The sequence below is a fragment of the Takifugu rubripes genome, chromosome 10 (genome assembly GCF_901000725.2).
Source record: "Takifugu rubripes chromosome 10, fTakRub1.2, whole genome shotgun sequence".
Classification (NCBI taxonomy): domain Eukaryota; kingdom Metazoa; phylum Chordata; class Actinopteri; order Tetraodontiformes; family Tetraodontidae; genus Takifugu; species Takifugu rubripes.
Genome location: NC_042294.1, coordinates 1,032,141 through 1,058,558, shown reverse-complemented (window position 1 = coordinate 1,058,558; position 26,418 = coordinate 1,032,141). Strand labels below are relative to the sequence as shown.

The 26,418-nt window shown below is 43.2% G+C and overlaps 1 protein-coding gene across 5 annotated transcripts in view; it reads left to right on the top strand.

The window, feature by feature from the left end:
• The window catches only part of pard3aa (par-3 family cell polarity regulator alpha, a), a 240,686-nt gene that overhangs the window by 110,025 nt on the left and 104,243 nt on the right, over positions 1 to 26,418 (top strand). For 4 of the 5 annotated variants that reach the window (XM_029843175.1, XM_029843171.1, XM_029843174.1 and 1 more), the window contains 5 exons: positions 2,677 to 2,816; positions 2,960 to 3,088; positions 13,490 to 13,678; positions 14,076 to 14,246; positions 23,150 to 23,297. In XM_029843175.1, the coding sequence (XP_029699035.1) occupies positions 2,677 to 2,816; positions 2,960 to 3,088; positions 13,490 to 13,678; positions 14,076 to 14,246; positions 23,150 to 23,297 (777 nt within the window). The remainder of the gene's footprint in view (positions 1 to 2,676; positions 2,817 to 2,959; positions 3,089 to 13,489; positions 13,679 to 14,075; positions 14,247 to 23,149; positions 23,298 to 26,418) is intronic. The other variant, XM_029843172.1, reaches the window with a different exon arrangement.

Here is a 26,418-nt window from a genome sequence, read left to right as displayed (position 1 = left end):
CATGCAGCTGAATTATCATCCAGAATTTGAAATATTACCCATCACTTTTATCAAAGGAGGGAGGAAATGACCATTTCCATTTGTTTATCGTGAGATTTTATCACTGCTAATGTACTTTAGAAAGACTTCAGCAGTTTTACTGTTTGCTTGCTGCAAATTGGCCAAAGTGGGGACAGAAGATCATTGAGGATAGTGAATACACAAGAATCAGATACCGCAGTCGAAAAAACGACACAAGCACCCCAAAATAATCAGCTTTTCCTTGTGTTTACTGTTTAATTGCTTTACAAGAGCCGGGAGTCTAATGCAAGAAAGGCTACTTTTATCCTGCTTTTATAGTAGCCCAAATAAAGATGTCACGGATTGATTACCATGGAGCTCATAACGATGCATTCTTCTAATTGCCAAATTGGAGACCATTAATGAGCAGATTCTAGTAAACACCAGAGTTTTTTCTACGTCTACCCCTCCCCTCTGCAAGGCAGCCAGAAGAAAGGCACAATCATGTATGAATTTGCAATTAATCATGGTAATGTGAATTTTATTTATGAATTTAAATAACTGTTGCAAAGTTTACCTGGAACAGCTGCAGTTCTAATTGTGTCTGAGATAATATCAGATGTCTATAAGTGCAGCTCAATGTAATGACAGCTGCAAAAAAAAAAAAAAAAGTTTTTTTGGAATCATTCTTGTCTTGTTTGAACTTTCAGCTCAGTGGCTTTGTAGTAGAAAATCCAACCCTTTCACAAAAATGTAGTAAATGCCACCACCAAGTTGCTGGGTTTTTTTTGTTTTTTTTTAAGTCCTTGCATTAAAGATCAAAAAGGCAACCGGATGTTTTTGCCACAGCATTGCGTCTCCGTTAGTTTTGGCCTATATTTAAGGAAGAAAAGGCAGTTCTGAAGGGTTCTTATAAAGTGTTGGTTCTCCTTTATCCACTGCTTTTGTGTGCATTTTTGTATGATGCCACGTAGCACCAGACCACACTGGCCTACTTTCCCCTGTGTACTAAACATTGCTGTGTGTGTGTGTGTGTGCGTGTGTGTGTGGAACATAAATAACAGCTATTTCTGTCTGCTCAGTTATTATAATGCCGAACAGATCGGCAGATCACAGCACATCGTCCTCTTTAAGATTTCAACTTTTTGACTTTATAAGAACCTCCTCATCACTTTTCCACAAGTTTGTTTGCACAAAGACCCCATAGGGAAGTTCCGTACATCTCTTCTTCCTCTTCTTCTGCCCCCTCTTCATCACCACCATCACAGTCAGTGAGATGGCAGACGTTTCGTCAGACTGCTTCAGAGATGTAGCGGAAAAGTAGGCCGTGATGAACCATCAGCGCCGCTGACAGCTCTGTGAGATGAAGAGCTACTTTGACTCGAATGCTAATCGCTGTGTCAGAAAGTCCTCCATTGAAGCCTCACAACTTCCCTGATACAAATCCTCACAGCTGGTGATATCCACCTTTCCGAACACTGTCTTTAATTGCTCCCAACAGCATAATAATTCAATCCAGTTGGATTTTCTATACACTGACAAGAAATATACTAATTTATTTGTTTTAATCTGATCCTGGAACCTGACATTTGAGATAATTTATTGCTTTTATTTTACAAATTCACATGTGCTTGAGTGGAAAAGGTCATTCCTGAGATCCTCTTATTTATCCCTTTTTGTATTTGCCTATTTCTTCCACACCACCCATTTATATTCATTTGATAAACCCGAAAGGTCAGTCTTAAAACCTAAAGAAAATGCCTTTCATGGCTGATATTTGCATTTATGCACATACTCAACTGTTAAATTTAGCTTCTCTGCACACTTCGGAAAGAATGGGATGTATACATTTTCTGCAGTCGATGTAGCAATTCATTATTTAGTCTATTACATTTCAAGATGCATTTGAAGTGCATTCGGTGCATTCAGCAGTCAGTAATCATTCCCCTCTCCCTACAAGTAGTCTTTATTCTGACCGCCGCTTGCTGGAGTGGCTTTACACACGTGCACTCATCGTAAACACTCAGTTGTGGTGCGTGATAGTACCGCCATATTTAGCAGAAATCTGCAGAGAGACACACCCAGCTGGTAAAAAATGAGGATAAATGTATGTTTGTATTATCTATAAGGAGCTTCAAAGATGCAGAGAAACCATAATTTGATCCTTGTGCAGCGGTTACTTACTTTGCACTGGAATAAAATGGATCCTGCAGAAATGCATTAAACATGCACCGAACCGCAGATTCCTGATAGTTTAAGGTTTTTTACCCACTAAAAATAGCCAATAAATATTCAGCTATTTCCTCTAAAATGCACAACGGGACAACAATCCAATTATATTTTATAGCTACACCATTCTTGCCACAGCCCAAACATTAATGTTATGGTGTTTACCTGGATAAACTAATCTCTGGGTGACATTCATGGATTCAAACTCAGCTGCTGAGCTGTTTTGCCAAAGCATAAGCACATGCGGACATATTCTGAGTGATAAAACTTCTGCAGGGTTGTAAATCAGTAATAGTGCCACTGTGGTTCTCTCATGTCTAGAGAGCCCCCACACTTTTGAGCATCCTGCCTCTCTGGTCAAGATGCAGAGATGCTGAAAAATGGCAAAAAAATAAAAAGGATGGGTTTTTTTTTTAAATTATTTAATTGTTGTCATGCATCTCTCAGGTCCAGAGGGTCTCGGTTTCAGCATTACGTCGCGAGACGTCCCCATCAGTGGCAGTGCCCCCATTTATGTCAAAAACATTCTGCCTCGAGGTGCCGCCATCCATGACGGTCGATTAAAAGCTGGGGATCGTCTGCTGGAGGTGGGTGGGGCTAAATTTTGACCACTAATTATTTATGTGACTGTTCTCTCTTTCAACTTGTGGTTTCTTTAAGCAGAAATAAGACATTTTTTATTTATCTATTTAAAGGTTAAATAGAGGCCTTAGATTCACTTTGTGTGTAGGTTAATGGAGTGGACCTGGATGGAAAGAGCCAGGAAGAGGTGGTGGCTCTGCTCAGAGCCGCGCCCATGGACAGGACCGTGAATCTGCTGGCGATCCGCCAGGAGGATCCCTTGCTGCCTCGGGAAGTGGTAAGTCTCCATCCGTCGTTGGGACATCATGCAGTTTCTACACATCCACAGATACAGTTATGCTGGGGAACGTTGCTGCAGTCTGACAGCACGTGCAGGATGGGAAGTTGAAAAAAAAAAAAAGATTCATTCAGAATAAAAAAAAGGGTACCTGGTTTTAAAAAAACATATACATCAACATTTGCGTGGAAATGATGGAAATCAGACTGAAAACAAACTACTCCTCCATCTACTCTTCATCTACTCCTCTAGATGGAGAAAATACAAATATAAAAGTGGTCATCTCGGACAATCATACATGAATTCCCTCACTTCCGCCTGGGGGGTCCATCTGAAGACGCAGCCGGTGTATTTTGGTGGAAAGGGCATCCAGCAGAGCCAGTTGGGACTACCGGTACATACTTATCCAGTGTATTTTCGGCATCAGTCAGCTTAGTTTGTGTCGACCTTGGGGTGTATTGCATCGCCATCGCTGCACGACATCATCCTAGTGTGACACGCTCGAGATCACTGATAAGTGTGGCAACAAGAAAAAGAACACACCACAGGAAAGAAAAGAAATGGATTTTAAAGGTTGAACAAATTAACAGTAGGAGTTTTGGTCCATATTCAACCTTTTTTCCACGTCTAAGAAGAGACAGAGGACGCTGTAAGTGTCAGATTTATGAAGCCATTTTTGTCTCTTTGGTGACTACACATGAAAACCACAATCTACAACTTTGTACACACAAACACAAAACAAACACTGTCACACTTGCGGCCCAAATGCAGGGTGACTTTGGGTGTCGTGCACCAGATGGCGAGGGTGCTGCCCTCCTCCAGCCTGAGCTCACTCGCTCTGACAGCGGACTCCTAGTGCCAGCCGCGCTCAGATCTGTAGTTCTCCATGTGGCAACTGGGCCGTTAACCCTGCCACAGGGACCGCTCCACCTGTAGAGTAATGGACTCTTGAGACACATTTTACTCTGCTAATGTGCTGGTTCTCTAGTTGGAAGCCCTCCACCTCTGGAGGAGCGCCGCTACAAATCGTCCACTTTAATTCAAGCCTTCAGCAGCCTACATTTCATTGTGCTAGCTGTATTAAAGGAGTCATTAAGGAAATTAAGTTCTAAAAATGTGTCATTGTTAAGAGAACAGAAGATATAATATGGCTTTGTGTGATGTTATAGGCTGCGGCTGCACTCAGACATTACAGGCTACTTAGACTTTAAAACTACCCAACAATTTCAAAAGAAGCATCCTTTTTTAAAAAAAAAAAATATATATATATAGGCCGGTACAGGTTGGCTAAGCAGGTTGCAGCCACAACAGTCGCGGAGGCAAAAACTCGGGCATGGGAGGAGTTCGGTGAGGCTATGGAGGAAGACTTTCGGTCTGCTCCGAGAAGATTCTGGCAAACTGGGCGGCAGGCGGCAACTCGCCCACACCGTGTTAGGTGTGCGTGGGGAGCTGCTGACGTCTCCTGGGGCAATTATCCGGCGGTGCAAGCAATACTTCCAGGATCTCCTCATTCCTACCAACACGTATCCTCAAGGTGGAACAGAGTTGGATGACCAGGAGGTGGACCATCCAATTTCCGGAGCGGAAGTTGCCGAGGTAGTGAAACAGCTGCCTGGCGGCGGAGCTCCGGGAGCAGATGAGATCCGCCTGGGGTATCTTAAGGCTCTGGATGTTGTAGGGCTGTCCTGGTTGACACGCCTCTGCAACATTGCGTGGACATCGGGGGCAGTGCCCTTGGACTGGCAGACCGAGAAGGTGGTCCCTATTTTTAAGTGTGGGGACCAGAGGGTGTGTTCCAACTATAGGGGGATCACACTCCTCAGCCTCTCTGGGAAAGTCTATGCCAGGGTGCTGGAAAAGAGGATTAGACTGATAGTCGAACCTCTGATCGAGGAGGAACAATGCGGGTTTCGGCCCGGCCGTGGAACCACGGATAAGCTCTTTACCCTTGCTGAGGTGCTTGAGGGGAGTTGGGAGTTTGCCCAACCAGTCCACAGTCCCTGTACCAAAGGAGCAGGAGCTTGGTCCGGAGAGCCGGTTGCAAGTCGGACTCATTCCCAGTGAGGGTTGGACTCCGCCAGGGCTGCCCTTTGTCACTGGTTTTGATTATAACTTTTATGGAGAGAATTTCTAGGCGCAGCCGGGGAGTGGAGGGTGTCGAGTTTGGTGGGCGGAAGAGCTCGTCGCTGTTTTTTGCGGATGACGTGGTTCTTCTGGCACCATCGGACAGGGACCTCCAACAAATGCTGGGATGGTTCGCGACCGAGTGTGAAGCGGCAGGGATGGGGATCAGCACCTCCAAGTCAGAGTCCATGGTCCTTGCTCTGAAAATGTAGAGTGCCTTCTCCGGGTTGGGGAGGAGGTCCTGCCCCAGGTGGAGGAGTATCTCGGGATCTTGTTCACGAGTGAGGGTAGGATGGAATGTGAGATCGACAGGCGGATCGGAGCGGCGTCAGCAGTGATGTGGGCGCTTAACCGATCTGTTGTGGTGAAGAAGGAGCTGAGCCCGAAGGCGAAGCTCTCGATTTACCGGTCGATCTACGTCCCAGTCCTCACCTATGGCCATCAACGTTGGGTGATGACCGAAAGAACGAGATCGCGGATACAAGCAACTGAAATGAGTTTCCTCCGCAGGGTGGCCGGGCTCAGCCTTAGAGATAGGGTGAGAAGCTCGGACATCCGGGAGGAGCTCGGAGTAGGACCGCTGCTTCTCCACATCGAGAGGAGTCAGTTAGGGTGGCTCGGGCATCTGGCTAGGATGCTTTCCAGACGCCTCCCTTTAGAGGTGTTCCGGACATGTCCCACCGGGAGGCGGCCCCGTGGCCGGCCCATGACTAGGTGGAGAGATTATATCTCTCGCCTGGCTTGGGAGCAGCTGGGGGTTCCCCCGGAGAAGCTGATGGAAGTGGCCGGGGAGAGGGCTGTCTGGGCATCCCTCCTGAAGCTGCTGCCCCCGCGACCCGGATCCGGATAAGCGGGAGAAAACGGAACGGAAAATCAAGAAAAATAATTTCATTTTGCAATCAATTGTACAGTACAGATTGATGACAGTTGCATGATGCACGAGTTGACTGACTCCAGTCATTCATATTTTCAAAAAGGATTTTGTTCAATGTTGCAAATCATATCACCGCCACTAGATGGCAGTATCAATTTCAAGTACGTCAATCACTTAACAAAGTATCAAGCCCCGCCCACCTGCTCAACTGCTTCCTGTCCAGTTCACTTGTTTCAGAGACATGGATCCTGCTGCCATCTCAGAGATGGATGCACTCTGACCTTTCATTACAACCCTGAAAATCCTGTTGATACAGTCACGAGTCTGAGACAGAGCTAATGTATGCACGCATGGCTGCTTAAGCAATCACTGTTAAAGTGGCTTTGAAATTCAACTTGATGGACGAAGCAAAAGGATGCCAGCAGCTGTGACAGTGGCAGAATAATGGTGAACTTGGGATCAGAAACGTCAATAAATCTGTCGCGCGGCGCATAATGAGGGTGAAGCGAATGCAACACCTTGTTTGTTCTTTAATTCTTTGCTATTAGACAATGTCAGACAATCTTTCATGGCTCTCTATTAGATCCTTCTTTCCTTTATGTGCCTTCTTTAACCGTTCATTCACAGCGATGTTTCCACAAATCTCTAATGATCCTCAGGAGTTCATAAAAATCAAATAAGGGGACTGCGGCTCTGTTGATGACAGCTATTGCAAATAAACTATAAAGGAAAAGCTGGTTTTGGGTAATTGCCTCATCTGTCATCGACTCTAGATGGGAGAACAAGCGTGTGTGTTATCATCCACACATCGCCAGGGACTGCCGTTTTCATGTGTCCTCATTCATGTAATTTACTCTATGACAATGTGATGATGTTGTAAATTGTAGCGTGACCGGCACAGCAAAGAAAAAAAAAAAAAAGAAAACCTCGGGCCTCTTCGTTTCGCTTGCTCACTCCCACACGAACAGATGGATGAGAAGAAAAAAGAGGCCTTTTTTTGTCTAGTTGACATTTGCCTGCTGATGTTTAATGTCAGCTCCTAAAAATTTTGCCTTGGTTCTTTTGTTTAGATGTTTAATAGCGCGCCAGGCACAGTGTTGGAGCCCCCCCCCCCCCCACACACACACACACACACACCCTTCCGCCCACCCACTTAGAGGAATTAATTTACCCTCCCAACATGTTTGTCTGCGTCTTTAATTACCACAGTCGGAATGCATTTTGATGGGCCTCGAGGAGCAATAGCAGCAAGAGAAAAGGTTAAATGGCAGAGAAGATTTGGGCATTGCCTCTGTGATTTTGCTTTGTCTCCTTTTCTACTTCAACCATATCGATAGACATCAGCAGACAGATACATAATATTGTTTGAGAGCAGTCGAACAGCTTTAACCTTTACCAAACACTGGACTTACCACTAATAAGGATGCCCTTTCTTGTCTCTTTCTTTCCCAGCCTTAACCTCCACAATTATGGCGTGTCATGATATTAGCCTTACGGGGAGAAAGAGCTCATCATTTGTCTGGTGGATGTTTCATTCTGAGAAATGAACCCGGAAAGTGTGGTGTTATTACCACATGGAGAGTTTCCTCAAAGGGCAAGGACATAAAGATTTCCCCTTTTCAGAGACTTTATCCAGTCATCGGTGTGGGAATTGGTTAGTCTGGTTGGATGAAAAAAAACTGTTCCAAATCGAATAACACGTCCAGATAATATAGTTAGCTGTTGCGATAGGTGTACGTCTACGTGCGCGGAGCTGTGAAGCTGTGCATCGTTTGCTGCATTTTATGGCTCCTTATAGTGGTCAGGGCTGAGAGGATGCCAATACTAACAAGCCTACTAAGGCCTGTTGTAGTGGGTCAGCTAAGCATCATCAATAAAAGATTTATCCTCCCTGCATCTACCCACGAACATACAACAGTGTGTGTTCTGCTCTGAAAATAACAACTTATGATACAAATATCCTCACGTAGCACATTTCTAAGGTCATTTCTAAGGCCGGGAAGCAGTACATTACATGCCATTATCCACCACAATCATGGTGTCAGATGGACAAAGCTTGACAGAAACAAGGCTTACTCACTGTCACTTTTCATAGGTTAACACACACACACACACCAATAGAGCAGCCTAACTGCATCACTGAAGGACACCTAAGCAGTAAACACGAATATATACTCTAAACTACCATGTGCATAGCCGGCAAATGTTATTTATTGTTGGCATTTATCCCACCACACAGCACTGTTTGTGTTTACAGCAATGAGCCTGTGCTTGCTTGCACCCAGCTTTGTGAAGCACAGATCCTGTTCCGCCCCGTGGCGAGCAATGGCAAAAGTCAAAGATGTATCCCTGATCACCCCCAAGGGTGCTGATCCAGTGACGGAATTTCACCTGTTGCTCTTCGGAGCTAGCGACGGCTACCCTCCCAGTGCCAGGCCATTTACAATAACTCCACCATATGCCCGGCCATAATTTTTTTACACATCATGAATGGAGATTAATAATACGGGCTTGATTGGGCCCATATGCCATCATAAAACCACCCCTGTGTTAATCTACAACCGCAGACACTATATTTTACTTCCAGTGCTGCGAGGAGCAAATGGGCCCATGAAGCCGCTATTGTAACGCTGCGGACCACATAAGAGCAATGAAACAGTACATTAAAACCACGTCTTTATGATCATATCACACTTGTCACTGATCCATTAGTAGTTGTATCTGCCAAGTGGTGAGAATCTTAATTGCACAATTAATTACAGCCTCTGATTGATGTGGCGGTGGAATTTACAGCTCGCACGAACGCTGGGACACAGTAGACAAATGTGGGACAGAATTGCTGACAATTATATGAGACTAATTGCCCGTTTCATAAGTGCCAACCCCTGTGGCCTGGTTTCAGATTCTCCCAACCATATATTTTTTTTTTTTTCACTTCATCAGGCTGTAATTGGAGCTTTTAGCGCTAATCCACATTATTTTATGTTTTCTCAAATTATTGTTTACGGTACTAAACGGTGATGGGATATATATTACTGATGTAGGAGCACCGCTTCCCTGGCCGGATTCAAAGTCATCATTTTGGCTCTTTTTTCTTTCTTTTTTCCTTAAAATGAAGGTAATCGCCATCAGTCTCACACAACCCAGATGACACAACATGTCTGTTCCTTTTTCTTAATGGTTCCTCAAACCGTAGTGCATGTGTTGGCTTCTGCTGGCTGCAGTACAGTGAATTTAATGTCAGAAGACAGGACCAGACATGCCAGGCATATATTGATTTCTTTGCTGCTGTGATCCATTTACCAATTCAGTAGAGGGGGAAATGAATTGATACAGACAAAACAACCCCCCCCCCCATCTTCTTTGAGGAGGAACCTGATGATAAACAGTTCTGTTGAGTTGGAGCCAAACTCACTTCTGTTTATTTTCATTTTAGCCACAATGAACTGTTTAACTTTATCCATTCCTACTTTTCAATTAAAACTACCACAACGTCAGGAACCTTTGCTATTATATCAATATATTGCACTATAAAGGATCCCGGTTTCTTTACAGTGGTTTCATATAAGTCTGTTTTCCTCGGGTTAGTCAGTAATGTCCTGCTTACACCCGTGTTCTTCTGGTACACCTGGTGATACACCAATGAACAATAATGTTGTGCAGAACATCCAATCACTAATCAGAGTGGAATCTGTCTGTGCTACATAGAAAAGGACTCTGATAAAACATACTTATCCAACCTTTCAGATACTTTCCTGGCTGTTGAGGCGGAGGAGATGCAGGAGACCAGTGCTGGCTCCTGATAATCCTGATATGATGTTTCAATAGTTAATACCATGTACGGCAGTTTAGGTTCATCGTATCACCCAGAAGCTGAAAGCAGACGTGTGCTGTGGCGTGGTTCACAGCCTCAAACAGCTAACCATAACCTTGCAATAGGCTATGTTGCCCTCAGACAAGCAAAAGCACCCTTTAATTCCCCCGGCTGGTGGTTGTAGCTGGTGGACTCGCCATGGACCTTTGGTCTCAGGCCACAGTGCCCTGTTGTCCTGGAGCAAAGCACCAAACTCCAAGTTGCTCCTGAGAGTTTGCTAAGCAATTGGAACTCCTTGCCCCTTATGATTTAAAGAAAACTGCAATATAAAGTCTATTTACCAAAGTGGATCTGCTAAGACGCGCCAACAATATGCATGATAACGATGTTTCCAGTCTCATCCATCCTTTTGTTTTCTTTTAAAGCTCATAAAGTTGACAGACTACACTTGAACGCTGATCCCTTGTTCTCAGCAGATTTGATTTGTATGAAAATGAAGGAATAATGCAAAACAGTCCGAAAGTCGCTGCTTCTACCTGCACAACACAAAGCAATAACATTAACCTTTGAAAGCTCAGAGCATTTTAAGGGATGATGAATGTTTTGGCCTCTCCTGCTGAAAGTGGCGATAAAAAGTGCCGGTTGAAGCTATGTAATGGCTGCCGCCATGCCAAAAAATGACATCTATGTTGTTAATCTAATTAGATGTCTATAAGAGTAATGCCTTTTTACCTCTCTATAAGGATGACATAATTTGTTGCTATTTCTGATAATAAAGTCTAAAAGTCGACTGTTTGGTCTGCATAAAGAGGTCATTCATTTTGTAGGTCTTCTCAAAAAGGAAAAAAAAAAAAATTAAATGTTTGCAGTCATTTTATTTTACTTACTTTAAAGCTGAATGTTGGAATTAAAACACACTGAGGGAAGATCAGCAAACAGCAACATTCAAAAATATGGCTGGACCTGAAATTCCAGGAAAGGAAGCGTGTGGAGCTGCCATTTGGAATTCTGTAACCAGTGAAATCTTCTGCAGCTTCACCAGAACACTTTGACAGCAGCAGAATTATCAGAGATTATCTTTCACTTAGTGTTAAATATTGTACCACAAACGCTGGAAGACAGTTGGCTAATAGGGAATAGTATCATTGTTTTACCATGGAGGTGCCGAGCGCTCCTCTTCAAACAACAAAATATCAGAAATCACATACTAACGTTGCTTTGCTATGCTTTTTTTTACCCTGAAACTTGGGAAAAAGTGTGACTTCATAATTGTGGCTCCTAATTGGAGGCAACGCTGCCGATCGTGGTTAACGACGATGCCGGCACGTTTAACGCTTTGTGTGTGTTTGTCATCAACGCCACCTGTCTTCGTTTAGCACTTTTCAGCATCTGTTCACATAATTGCTTCTGCTGTCATGGCACAGAATGAGTCTGTAGTGCAGCATCGCACTACGCCCAAAGTACTTAAAGGCCACTTAAACTGTATGGCCATACTCCTCCCAGCGAGGAGTCGGCAGTTGTCTCAGAACTCCGAACGGGCTGACGCATGCACGTGCATTTGGACATTAAAAAGCTGAAAATGAGCAGCATCTATTTGATGATTCAGTGATGCACATCTGTAGTTAAGCCTCACTAAAAATCCTTTACAGCCATTCTGCTGGGACGAGTGTATTTGCATATTACCCATTTGTTTAAGGTTATGACTGGATGTAATTACAAATTAACCCTCAGAAATGTGTGGAAATTTAATTGATACTATGATTTTGGTTTATTCACAAAGCTTTCCATGCTTGCACTGATGATCAGTCACCATAGGTTAAGTAGACGGGACAGTCCGACGGAGCTACTTAAATGAGCTTTAGCTGTAGCATGTACGTAAACGTACTCACGGTGTGCTTGGCTAATGAGCTAAACTTAACCAAAACCTCAGAGGATGACCGTTAACGTAGGACAGTAGTGCTTGTTTGCAGGCTTGGGGATGTTTCCAACCTCGTTCTTTTCATCACAATTTGCTCCGCATAGTAACAATGGCTAAGAGAATTTGATAAAATACTTACCACATGTGCACCGCTTTGGCAATTACACCCATGGCTGATTTCCTTCAGCAATTTTAAATTCATTTTCAATGACCTTTATGCCACTAAATTGGGCCAAGTGTGGAAAGAAGTTTGCAGAGAACTCCGCGTTATGTGTGAATGGAAGAAATTGCGATTTTGTTCACACCCTGCTCTCTATTCTTACATGTACTTCACTCTGGCTCTGCTGTTGCTTTGGTTTGCCTGACTCACATGTGCATCTGACAGATATTTAACATGTAGCCATTTAAGTACAGCACAAATGGAGGCAGGTTGTCTCTAGACAACTTCTAGTTGAGTCTGGGACTGCAAATATGCATTTTACTTTATTTTACACAGCCCTGATGTCTTTATTCCAGCTCCTGAACACAGACAGTTAAAGCCGGCTCTTTCTGAGCTGACATGACGGTGGAACAGGGTCCATTGAGCAGCCTGACAGAGCAATTCTTGGCTTGTGGCACTTGCTCCCGTCTGATGAAAACCTTACACTCCTCTTTCATTCTCTGCCTTGGCCGCCTATTCCTGGAACTCAGCTTCGAGTGTGTGTTTTGTTCTTTCAGAATGTACTTAAACACATGTACATAAGCACTCTGAGGCAGACTGGCTCTATTTTAGGCTATTGCATTGTTATATGTTCACCTCCTGGACTAAACCCCTCTACATGCTGTATATAAAACAGCAGTTTTAGAAAGAGATCATCGTCCCTCAAGTCAGCTTTACTCATCTGGGTTAGCTCTTCTGTACCAGAGGTGCTCCATGGCAGCAGGATTAAATGGGTACCAGGGGTGTGCCTTCGCTGTGGGCATCGGAGGCCATTTGGAACATCATGCAGACAGGTGTACGGCATTTCAAAAGCAGATTTGGAAAGACACAGAAAGAGAGAGAAACAGAAAGGTGCAGAAAGCACGGCTGACTGGAGAATTGTGGTGGAGGGGGTCAGAGGGTGTTGAAAAGAGCATGCACCTGAACGCACCGCTGCATCCTGGTAACTCCAAGGAAGAATCCGTCAACGGTGACTGCTGCTCTCTGCTCCGCCCATCACTCTGAAACCGAGGAGCCATACAGCACACGCACACCTGACCACCATGCACCTGGGATCACCCCGGTCTAGTGAGAAAAGTGTGTTTGCAGACGTTTGTCAGGTTTAACTGAAAAGGTTTAAATATTTCAAATTTACCTTTGTTATGCAGAAAATATTGCTCATCCGGGTTGATCATTTTGTATAGCAGGAAGCCTCACACCTTTCTGAGGGCTCAAAAAGATTTCCTTTTCCCATGTTGTTTTTGACCAAAAAGTATTCATGTTAATAGAAAAGAATCAGGATTCATTTGAGATTATACTTTCACTCATTCTGTCTTGTTATTGCATCTATTTTCTACTTTTCATTTTATTTCTGTTTTTATTCACTTCAGGTTGACATTAGCCTTTTAGCAATTGACAGCATTGATAGAGGCAGTGTGTTTAAGAAAGTCAAACAAACAATGCTCTTTTTTTTTCTTTTTAACCCTCCCCAGCAGCCAGAGGAAGATGGGATGGTGTTAACGTCAGATTTAAGTCAAGAATTCCTGACTTTTGAGATACCGTTGAATGACTCCGGATCAGCGGGCCTGGGGGTCAGCGTCAAGGGTAACCGCTCAAAGGAGAAGCACACTGACTTGGGCATTTTCGTGAAATCCATTATTAATGGTGGCGCTGCTAGCAAGGCAAGTACCTGCTGCTTCCCAATATGACCTCAACTGTCACTTAACCTTGGCCTGTCTCCTGACACCGGGAACCATTACTGACAAAAATGGAAGTTATTTTTCTTACATGAAATTATTTTGTACCTTACACAAATCTCATATTTTGGCTCAATATAATTTGTTTTGCTAAACACTGGTGGTTTTCAGTTCTTTCTTTAAAAGAGAGCCCAATTAGTGACTGAAAAGGGATGTGAATATTGTCTTGTCCTGGTATTTATAGAGAAAGAAAAAAAAGAGAATGTGACCCCTCATGTGATGGCAGAATCTGCCTGGGGTTAATAGCACAAAGCTCATATTCTTTCTTCTGGTAAACACACAGTACTGGTATTCTTTTTACCTTTCCTCTAATGTGCCGCAGGATGGACGTTTGTGTGTCAATGATCAGCTCATTGCTGTAAATGGGGAGTCGCTGAATGGGATGACCAACCAGGAGGCCATGGAAACACTGCGCAAGTCCATGTCAGTCGAGGGCAACAAGCGAGGGATGATCCAACTGATTGTGGCCCGGCTGGTGTCCAGAAACACAGAGGTAGGAGAGGAAAGTCCAGACGCAAGCATCCAAATCTGAACCGAAGAAAGTTATATTAAATAAGAAGAGGAAGAGTGGCATCGGCTGATAAAAGAGGCTGGTTTTCCTTTACCTTCCCACTGGCTCTCTGTGATCCCCAGTAGGCTTTTATTGCGTTCAGGTAATCAAACGACATTCCTGAAGTGATTATTCCAACTCTTTAAACAACCAAGGTTCCCCTCTGAGAGGGCGATAGCATCCTACTCATCCCCATCCTGTCATTTTATTCACCAACACTGGACGTCAATATTCTATCTAAATAGCACTTCACTGGCTGGTGAGTGGCAGGCCTTAGGAATGAACCTGAAGGAATAGCAGATAAAGGAATATATATTGCAGCTAGGTGTATATGTGTCACGGGCAGCAGTCAGCCATAACATTGTAGGGGATTTTAACAAATGCATTTGTGTTCCTGAGCTAATCCCAGTCATTTTAATTTAAAAAAAGTGGGCTCTTTTTCACGCATTGGCTAGAAAGTCGCTGCAGAAATGATTTAGTGGGATGGGAAATGCTCAGAATGCTATGACTGTGTTTCACGATTGTGGATTTATGTGTGAACATGTGTGGAGTCAAATCATCGAAAGTCTCCGCCATTCATCAAACCTTAGTCACGATTGTGAGTTCGACTCCCGGCCATTACATTAACATGATTAAGTAATATAGGGAACATGTATCAGTGCCGTTACACAAATATTGGCAAAACAAATCAAGCACTGTCCAAAAGCACTTGTCTGACCACTTTAATGCTTGAACCAACCGCATCTATATTCTTCTTTGAAGCAGGTCCTCCTGGGATGTCTCCTATCTCTCCATTGGATCTCAAACATTAGAAAAGCAACACTGTTGGTCATCAAACAGGAGGATTTATTGTGGACCAACCATCAAAAGTGGTCTTCTCAACAGAAGTTTACCAGCATTTGGTAGTTTAAAGAAAGATAAATGCAGATAAAGACCAAAACCGGGGTGGACTGCTTCGTGGAAACCTAGCCAACTGTTTGAGTCTGAACTGAGAGCTTGTTAAAGTACAACTTCCAAAATCTGAGGTGAAAAAAATACAAACAAACCTGGAAACAATTCCAGAAAGTCATCTATATTCATCAACACTATGGTGAATAGTTTGAGTGGTCTCATCACGGATAAATGTGTGTGTGTGTGTGTTTGGGGGGGTTCACTACTGTCGAGGACTTCTCTGGTGCACATTCAGCCCCCCTGCAGCCAGAGGTTGCACATCAGCTTTCATTAGTATTGCTCTGACACTAATTGGAGTCTGTGTCCTGTGGCTGCGTCTGAGTTTGAACTGCCATGCTAAGCCCCCGGTCTCTCCTTATGACCTCCATTCTCCCCACTTGCGCATCACCCCCATACTCATTTCCTTTCACCACACTCCTTCATATTTATGTTTTCCCTCCCCCAACTGGATCTCAATACTTGAACAGAAGATAAACATTGTCAAAATGAAGCCACAACCAACCATTTTACTAAAGTATTGTTTGCATATGTCATATCTAAACAAATACAAACACACAATATTGAATTTCCTTTAAAATAACTCAAGGTTTTACTGAAATAAAGTTTGATATAGTCAAGCGTAAATGCACTGAATCTAATAATAAATAAATTAAATATTTATTTATTTAGTGGTGATTTTAAGGTAACAAATACAACTTTTAAATGGTTCTTATCAATTGTCTATAGAATTACCAAAATATTTGGTACAAAATAGCCATGCCAACATGGTAACAGACAGCATTACAAACACACAACACTGGTTATGAGGACAAAACAACAGAAAACAAGCCTCAGCTGTCACTGCACATGACGGCTATGGTGCTAATTACATGTTGAGAGTTGAAGTTTACTTTAGGATGCAGTGAAATCATTTCTTTGACAACAAAACTCTGTTAATGCAGCATATATACCAGTTATAACAACAGCAGTATCTCCTTATCTCAGCAGTACATTTATATTGCGGGTAAACAGCCCAGACCCATTTCTGCCCTCTTTTCTCCAAACCGGGGGGGTATATGCGTCCCCTGTGGGAATTTTCTGCTCTCGGGTACATTGAGCCGTATCGCTCTGGTCCAGTTGCTCTCCTGTCCTCTTTAATCCTTCAGAAGAAGTCAGAGAGGTAGACGGACTGACACTGAACAGACAGTTAAGGTCACCACAGTAATAGCAATGGACTATTTAAACCTTATTCAAGCCATACTAGGGTGTATTTTTTAAATATATTTTTATACTTTACTATCAAGATTGTGAATTGTGATGTGAGCATTGATTCATCTGTTGTCGGGAGAAAGATCTAACTCTGCTTTTTGCTCCCCGATCCATTAAAGTCGCATTACAGGTGATCATGTTCTGCTGAAAATGTGCCATTTTTATGAGGCTTTGTGACTTGAGTAGGTGCCAGTTTAAAACCCTGGAGGGATTTTTAATGCACATTCAGACGTTAAGGTCAGCTACGGCGTTCAAATAAGAAAAGAAGTTAAATGTCGATGCGGGCCTACGGTAGCTGTGGACTTCCCCACTCCCCTTTGTGAGCCGCTCTGCTATGTTTCCCGGGCAGATACATGGCGAGTGAGCCCCGGTTTACCTCTGTCACCCGACTGAATTGGAGCGAGCACCAGAGGCCACTCCAGAAATGAATCAAATCCATCACTGTCGGCAGAGGGGAGAGGAGCACAGTAGCACAGCCCTAATGCATCAGAGATGGGGATTCCGATTGGGGAAATGTATCCAGACCACCCCAGTGCATGAAAACTACAGCGATTTCATCATCACCCTCCCTGCATTGTTAGAGGAGGGTGATGGGATTTCCGCATGAAGTTCAGGAAGACAGCACTTTCTAAACTAATATTATCTGATAGCACATCAAATATTCAAACTATGTTCAATGTAAATATTGTATGTAATGTTAGATTGCAAGAACACACTTTTTCCATTATAGATTCTACTGTTCTACTGAAATGTGGGGCAGAGCAGCACTTTTCTGTCACAGAATGGAAAAAGACATAAAATCATTTTTTCCCAGGTATAAATAGGGCTGATATTTGTAGGGGAGGGCAGTGATGATCAAAGATCCATTCGAAGCAGCCAGAGCAGATCTTTTCAGCAGCAAAGACAGCTCAGCGAATAGGCTGATCTGCTCTGCAGATCTCCCACGACTAGAGCGGAGTACCTGCTGCATTTATGCTGCAGAGGGAGCGGCGTGATGGGCGTCCTTTGACTTGGGTTGAAAGGACGGTGGTACTGACCTTGAAATAAACAAAACCAAAAACATCAGCGTAATTACGGGCCCATTCGTGCCGCACAACGCAAGTGTGCCGCTCATCATGGGGGCTAATTGTAATGAAGCGGAAACCCAGAAGCTCTCCATGAACCATTATTTAAGATTCAAAGAGGTTATTTCTAGCTCTCATTAAATAAAAACACACTGTTGAAAACTGATGTCACAATTTTTCGGCAAATCAGGTGATGCAGTGGCGTGGGTTAGCTTAAACTGAACAGTTGCTGATTGTTTCCACAAAAGATCACAAACTATTTTTGCTTTTATAATTTTTCCCTTTACAAAATGTTGATGTGATTATTAGTTTACAACAATAGCGAAACAGCTGATATGCATGTATAACCCATAATAAAACTGTAATAACTTCAGGAAAACTATTCCTACGTACTAAGCAAAGTGTCCCTTTAAGGTGTTTCATGTGCATTATATTTTAACATGTCGCCCTTTTTTTAAGTTCTTACTTTGTCTTTAGTTTGATGATATAAGATCCATTTAATGAGGAAGAAGACAGAAAAAAAAAACTTGGAAGTGTAATTGGTATGAGAGTGTGCGAATAATATCCATAACATATGAGAATATAATTTGTTCCTCTGTTCTGTTTCCACAGATAGCCCCATTTTTGAAAAAGCACTATTCTGGCCCAGATAGCAGAGTGATATGATTGGTCACTGTGACTTTGTTTGAAGCAATAATTGCATTGCTGCTTCAGAGACTATAATTCTTCCTTCTGTATCTCGCTTCTATTAATATGTCTGTCCATGTTTTTTATGAGCAATTCAATTTAAGAAAAGTCATTTTAGACTTTTAGGTCACACATCAGAGTTCTCCCTCGCCCACAAATTTGTGCAAAGACTCACAGAATCCTGCAAATGATCAAATATATTGATCTTTGTATATTTAGAATAAAAAGTTTGTTGAATATTGTATATTTAAACTTCCTGGCCTTTAATGTATATGTATTGAACTACAGGATCAAATTAACATGTCCTGCTTGTTTTTAGTTTCCTATTTAGACAGCCAGTAATGTAGATTCCACTAGCTTGTCTGTGATTCTTAATTACTCACAAATTGTTTGATTATCAGACTATGGAGGAATGAAATAGCAGCAACATTATTTAATTAGCAGAGCACCTCCCTGTTTATGATTTGTTCCCTCTTCCCTCGCTGGCGTGGTATCTGTGGCATTTCATGACATCACTGCACTGAGATATTTATGACACCACCATCTAAAAGCAGACAGAGACACGCTAAGCATGTTTGTTGCTGGCTTCATTCCTGGGATTTTAAATTCATAACACGGCGTAAGACTGCATTTCCCTGTGCATTTGTGCCGTTATTTATGATGTGGATCTCCTGGAGACATGGACTATTTTTGACAGGTTGGCCTTCAGGATTTTTTCTCTATCCCAGGTGACAGCAGTACAACAACCTGCCAATGAAGAACGGCATTAATCACCCAGACTTCACCTCATCTTCCTGTCTGTTAGCAATAGAGATACTCCAGATTGAGTTGATGTTCAGAGTTGGTTGTTTTTCACTCGGCACCGAGCCCTCGTGCAGCTGGAGCTGCCGGAAGACGACAGTCTCAGTGCTTGACATCAGATATGGCTGATACAGTTAGTCAGGGCATTGAAGGTCAGCTACAATTAGTGACCTCACCTGGACTCCTCGACACAGGAAGTTCAAGCCTCAGTGTGGTCATAACTTAATAGGTGTTCTGGTAGTGCCAGGACACCTTTGGAGCACCACCGGGCCACCCTTGAGCAAGGTCTTGAACCCCCAAAATGCTCACATAAGACCCTTGGTGAGCTGGTGACTCATTTGGGGCTGTAGCCTTCCTTCATTCACATGTAGCTGCATAGGCTGCAGCACACTCCCCATGACCCCCGAAGGGATAAAGCAGTTATCGCACAACCTGAAATGCGGATATATTTTTGATGAGGTGCTACAGGGGGTATGGAAGAGATGCAGCATTCACTGCAGGAGCGAGAACAACCCGCAGCTCAGTTCACAGGGGTGAGGGTGCAGTAGGTGCAGTGTCAGAGCACCAAAGTTGTCTCCTCAGCGCACCAGCGGCTCGGTTTGCATTCATTCCATAAGCACCACCGTTAGTCACAGAGACTTTTATGCAAAGAGACAAGGGGAAGGAAGTGGCTGGCCCGAACAACAGATGCACATTTGGATGAGCGAAGCATGATCGATAGAGCCTTGAGAGAGCTATCAATCAGAGCCCCAGCCTGCTAAATTATGGTTTTATTAGTATTGAGCTGACCACTGCTGGAAGAGGCCTACTATTGTGATGGTCCAGAGATAGTGGAAGGGGAATGTGTAGAGTTGGCCCTCGTCCCCCACATGGGACTTAATACAGACCGATTGAGGTATGGTTAGATTGTGACATGTACACAGCAAATAGCAGTGATTCATGGAAAGAAGACCGAGTGGGGCCACAAAGTGATGCACTCTGGGAAATGCAGTCCCCAATAAGGTAGCGATTAAATTGAGGAAAGTGGATCGCAAAGCAACAGAAATGCAATCCTGCTATGGCTGGGCCTTCATTCCCAGCCGGCTCTCTGAGGACTAACTCATTTACGAGTGGCAGGGGAAACTCAATAGGGCCAATTGAGAACATAATATATTGAATCTGGTGTTTGAGTGGTCTGGTTGGGCACGGCGGCAAACTGGGGAGGTTGACTGTGTCTAAAAGGTGTCTGTTAAGAAACATGCACGTGTATGTGGATACAGAGGGCACCCTTATACCTTGCATTTTACAGAATAGTATTTACATATCAGCTTTCAGCAACAATGTGTTTGTCTTATACATGTTGTGCTGTTTTTTGGCACATTATGGTCAAGATTGTGGAGTTGTGGTACATACACACAAACAAACACACAAAATCTTAGATCTAGGATTATATTGAACGTGCATCATTAGCCACTTATTATTGAGATTTGATGTCAGCTTGTAACATCTTTGACTGTTGTTATAACCTGTTCATGAGTTGTTGATAGAGAACACGGTGCAAATCCTTTAAAATTCATTTGACATTTCGGGTTACTGCTATTAAATATAAGCAAAGAAATGAATAATTTTTGACAGGACATTGATGAGGTTTAATTAGAACTGGTGCGGAAGTGGAGTAGTTCTGTATTCATTTCAGGTCTTTAACTTATGTTTGATGTTATTGAAGTTTTCTCAGAAGTTCTCAAAGTCCGAGGTAACCACTTTGGGAAGCAGAGGTTTTAGATGTGGCTCTAGTTGTATGTGAAAAGCTAATAAAAACTGGGTATCTAGCCAGCACAGAGGTGAGTTGTGCCTGGGGTAGGATGCAGGGGCTTAAGGAGTGTAATTATGGCATTATGGTGAAGGTTGACTGGATTATGGCCCCGGCAACAGGCCAAGACCAGGATAGAGAGCCAGGAAATGGCCATGGACTAGACATTATTAGCCTTAGTTGACAGCTTAGGAGAAGCCCTAAAAACACACTGCCTCTCGCTCACTCACTGTCCTTAGTCCTCAAGGTCAGGAAGATGCTGCACAGGCACACACGTGTGCTTTCTGCAGAAACACAAAACACTCGTCAACACTAGATTATATGGAAAACCACAACAGTGGAAAACAGCAACAGTGCACATTTAAGTTTAGTGAGTCCAGTGGGAGCTGAGCAGCAGATAATGTTGACTGTGCAGCTGCCCTTTCTCTGAGTCAACAGGCTAATCCACTATCAAAAGACTAGATTAAGTCAGACACAACACAAGAGATGGATGTAAGAATGGACAAAAATCAGAAGATGAATAACAACAATTCATGTTACTTTGAATGAGACTGGTTTATTTCTGTGTGGTTGTCACGTTCCCATTTGATCAATTCTGATTGCTCTGTAAGGTGGCTCATAGTTCCACAGAAAAGAGTCACTCACAGAATGTTAGCCCCAGTTCATTAAAACTGATGCTGAAGTGTGCTAAAGCATTAGCATGCACAGCAGCAGACTTCATTAATGCTACATACACACAGAATAAATTGCAGCTATATTTGCATCTGCGTTAAGTTGATTAAAAGTCTATTTGCATTGAAAGTCTGTTAATATTTATTTATTATTTAAATCAGCCTGTAAAACATTTGGATAGACAGTGACACAGTTTTATGTTTGAGATTTGGTCCACTTGACATGTTCCTTCAAGCTTTCAGCTCTTCCCTCCCTGTTCCTCTAGTTCCACCCCCGCTTACCCAAATCCCTCCATTTTACTTTACGTCTGACTAAAGACTTGTGAGACCAATGAACAACAGCAGGGATGGAGGTGGGAGTAAAATAAATCTTCATTTCAACAATTTGATCCTTATTGAGTTTGAAATATCGAGGGACTTGGGTTTATTATAAGGCTGCAGTGGTTGTGGCTCTATGGTGATTGTGTTGACCCAGTCCCCACACACAAACTGTCACCCTCTCTCCTTCTTTATGGTCCTCTCTTATCAACACTGATAAAATTCTGTGCTACCAATTCATTAAACCACTCATTTAGTGTATATTAAACGGCCCTACCTGGGTTTGTGCCTTCCAGGGACCACTACTGCCAGGAGAAGGTGACTCAGCACCATCTACAGTGTCAAATCCTTACCCCCTTTTTAGAATATTCCTTAATACTCCTACAATATTAATTCCAAACATTTCCTTTCTTCTCCTCTTCTTCCTGATCCTCTCTTTTGGTAGTGTAGCCTCGAGCCTGCACTGTGTTTTGGGACTTTAATATTAGCCGGGGCCCCCTGGTTGGAAACAAGCTCGGGGTAGAGTGATGAACCCTGCAACAGTTACTGTGAGGGAGCTATTTGTAATGGTGCCTGAACAGGGAGTTCACTGCATTCCTGTGGCTGCCCACAGGCTGATGAGGAGCATTGTATGATATAAGGTGGAAGCCCAAGCTCGGTTCTCTAACTCTCAGCACGTGCATGTAAGGTTTGTTTCCCTTCCCTAGTTTGTGACTCCAGGTCCAGATTCTGGAAGTTAATGCAAACCAGTAACCAGTACTACAGCAGACCATTTACTGGAAGTCACCTGTCAATCAGGGTTAGGCCCTGGGTTTCTGGAAAGCGCCTTGAAACAATTTTGATTGTATAAGACGCTATATAAATAAAGATTGGTTTGATTTGATTTGAATCAAACTATTGGAAATCTACTGGTGCATTACAGGAGTCATTTTGGACTGCCTCGCTAGAAAATACTACTACAGAAGAACTCGTTCCCTGGTTGTGGAGCATCGATGGGTTCACAAAGGAGGACTGATTTGATGCGTTCCCATTCCTGTCAAACCACATCCACTTCATGTTATTGATTACAGGCTGAATTTAATTTTCAGAGCTTCTGATTAACAGATGCAGCTCACTCAGTCTATGTGCTAAAGCATTATTTACTGCTTTAAACATTCTCATTTAGCTTTAGCCTTTGTGTGAGTAATAGGAACGTACAGCACTTCTGACATGAGTGATACTTGTTTCTATCCACCTCTTCAAAAACACAATATTGTGCATTTGGAAATTGGAAATTTCTAAATTGGCTGTTCTTCATCTCTCTCTTGTTCTGTGTAGGAGTTCCTGGGCAACATTCTCACTGTGCAGCATCCTGTGAATACTGCACTGGACAGCCATGAGCGCAGAATATCCCACTCTCTGTATGAAACCATCAACAGCTCTGACGGCAACTCAACACCTCTGTCCAGTAGCGTCAGACACGCTGGTGAGTTCTGACCTCTTCTGCATCTCTTTTTTTTTTTTGTTTCCTTCCAAAAGTAATGTATTGGCATGGATGATAAGTGTGCTTGACCTGCCTACTGCATGCTCCATTGGACATTTTTTCACCTCAATCGATCCATCCAGCTTCTGCCTGACTTGCATCTGCTGGCTTCCCTAAAACACCACTACCTTCAAACCTGCCCCCCCCCCCCCCCCCCCCCCCCCCCACACACACACACACATTTTCCTCTCAATACAATTTCACCATTGAAATCTCTCAGGGATTAACGTCATCCCCAATCCTCCCTGCCTTCACTCCACTTCATGCTTGCTTCAGTCGGGTCAATTCCTATTTTACCAAAGTCGACATCAGTGGCTAAGATCGTGTCTCTTTGGGTATATTAGAATTGGCAATTTAATCCTCTGCCAGTCGTTCTTGTCATCTTCACATTGGCAGACCTTTCACATATGCATACAGACAGAGAAGGGATGATTGCATTTGTCCAGGGATGCGTGAACATGCACAGGTGAGCACACAGTGGCTCAGTCGCGTTCATTTCTGCAGCCATTCACGAGGGACCCAGTTTATTAATCGCAAATCTGGACCAGAGCAGATGAGAGAGAACTGAGAGTCTTCACATGTAATTAGTATCTTGCGGATCTCAGTGCAACAATGAGCAGATGTCGATCATTAGAAACACAGCACTCCCCTGGTTTGACAGGGAAAACCATTAACCTGGTGAAAAGTACAGTTCAATCTGTAAAAAACAAAAAAACAAAAACAAAACTAATTTTCTTCCATTAACAAGGCTTTTAAAAATAAAAAAAAACAAACTGGTACCAGCTCAGCCTGTAGGGGACTGGGCGGTCCAGTACAAACAAGACTTGGGAGGTGTTGTAGTAGTAGGGGGAGGTGCCAGGACAGCTTCAGAGCACTGCCGAGGTACCCTTGAGCACAGTACCAAACCCCCAAATGCTCACACGGGGCCCTGGATGAGCTAGTTACTCATTGAGGGGTGAACCCTGCCCTCGGCCCACATGCAGCTCTCTTCCGTTGTCTCCTACAACTTCCCCCTTTCGATGCTCAGTTGGAGAGAATTTGAAATCCATCAATGATCCAAAGTTTTTTTTTTTCCCTGCCCTCCACCCACTCCCACTCCTCTCTCTTCCCCAGAGTGGTGCCACTCTGACAGTGATCACAGAAGATCAGAGGGCATGTCAAAGGCTTCTGATGTTCATTAAGCCTCCAGATCAATAGGGCTTCCCCCCTAACACTCTCCCAGTCTCTTTCTTCCACATCCTCTCGTTTTCACTCCATCATCTTGTCTTTCTTTCCCATTTCTAGTCAAATGTGAAATTGGTCGGATTTTCCTCCCCACTTGTCTTATTTATTCCGCCGACTTCCCAACACAAGCTTTTCAAAATGGTGCACTGATCGTAAACTGTCAACGCTCTGATGGAAAAGTTTCTTCCCGCAGAAACTTCAAACGCCATCGTCTCTTGCCTCATCAGTGTCAAATGAGCCAAGTGGAAAAGTTTTAGGGTTCGGGTGGGTGCAGAAGCAAAATCTCAAGTCTAGGAATGTCAGATCTTTGACTTGGCTTTTTCTGGCAGTCAGAAAACATCAGTTTGTTTCTTCGCCTCTTACTCCAGGGGGCCTCGGGGTCCTGCCCTCATTAACCTGCGTCTGTCTTCAGTGACACATCTTCATTTCTTTCTCCTTTTTTGGGCAGATCCACTCCTGTTATTTCCATTTCTGGTGTGAGGTTAATATCCTTGAGGTGAAAGCATCCAGGAAGTGAAAATTTGTGAAATTGGTCGTTTGCTGCTGTAAAACTGTCCCATCAGGCCAACAGAGACAGCTCATGTAGACTCAGTTGCTTATTTGTATGACAGTCAAGCAGCACCCATAGCCAGAAAAATCATGCAAACAAATCAGACTGAAATCCAGTCCAAAATGTTAAGCAGTGCCAATGACTACACAAGACAGGGATCAGGAATCTGCCCCCCCCCCCCCCCCCCCCCCCCCATTAAAAAACATGTTTCTCCAAGATTTTGCAGGATATTTTCAGGATTGTTTTAACCTAAAATGCCTGATTTTGCAGTTGTTGAAGTTTGTGAAAGTGAAAAGTCACAATTCTTCGAGGGCTTGCTCTTAAAAATATGTCAAAGTCAGTAATACTTTACTTTTTAAAGCTGAAGATTGCATCAATTAAAACTTTTCGTTTGCTTTTGGGTGCTGAGATTGACAGCATGACATGCGAACAGGGGTAAACATTAAACAAAGCGTTGCAGAATGGAAGAGAGAAACAAGCTTTTGAAATAAACCTCATGGCAACAGAACATGACAGGAATAAGCAATTTAAACAAAGAAGAGCTTGGCTGTACAGCTATGTTTGGGACACTAAAACAATAACATCCCAGACAAAAACAGAACTGCAAACAGAAGAAAAGTATTAAAATAATTCACAATCAAGTCAAAGCTTCTACATCTATCAATATAATAATGTAACATTTTGTGCACTAAAAACTAGAAAGTCATAGTCACGAGTCCGGAAATAATATATCCAAATGAAATCATAAAGAAAGATGTAACTATAACCCACTCTTCACCATAGCGATCGAGAAAATATATCCTATTTTGGCCATAGAAGTCATTAAAATCCAATCAAGAACAGAGGCGTTTATAAGCTCTATAACACACAGGGCACGGAACATTCTCAAAATATTAATCATCTTCATGTTGTGAATTGAATTTTAACAATATGTGTAGCCAATAAAACTACAGGTCCTATGTCCAACCATTTATGGACGCTGTTGTAACTCTGTAATTTATCTTCTGTTTGTGTAGCTGAAGTCAGGCAGAAGCATGTTTGCTGTTGTTTGCATTGTGACATAAGAGGTCAGGTACTGAGACCTGATGCATCTTACTCAATCACGCGGGATAGACATTCAGTCTAGCTGCGTGCATGAAGTCACATTTCTATCAGGTTATGTCCAGCTTTCCCTGATGCGAGCCATATATTTTACCTCGGCGCAGCAGTGATTACTGACAAACCCCAGAGCCATTTTACATCTTAAGAGTAAGCCTAGGAACTCCTTAACTAAATCAGCCCCTCTCCTCT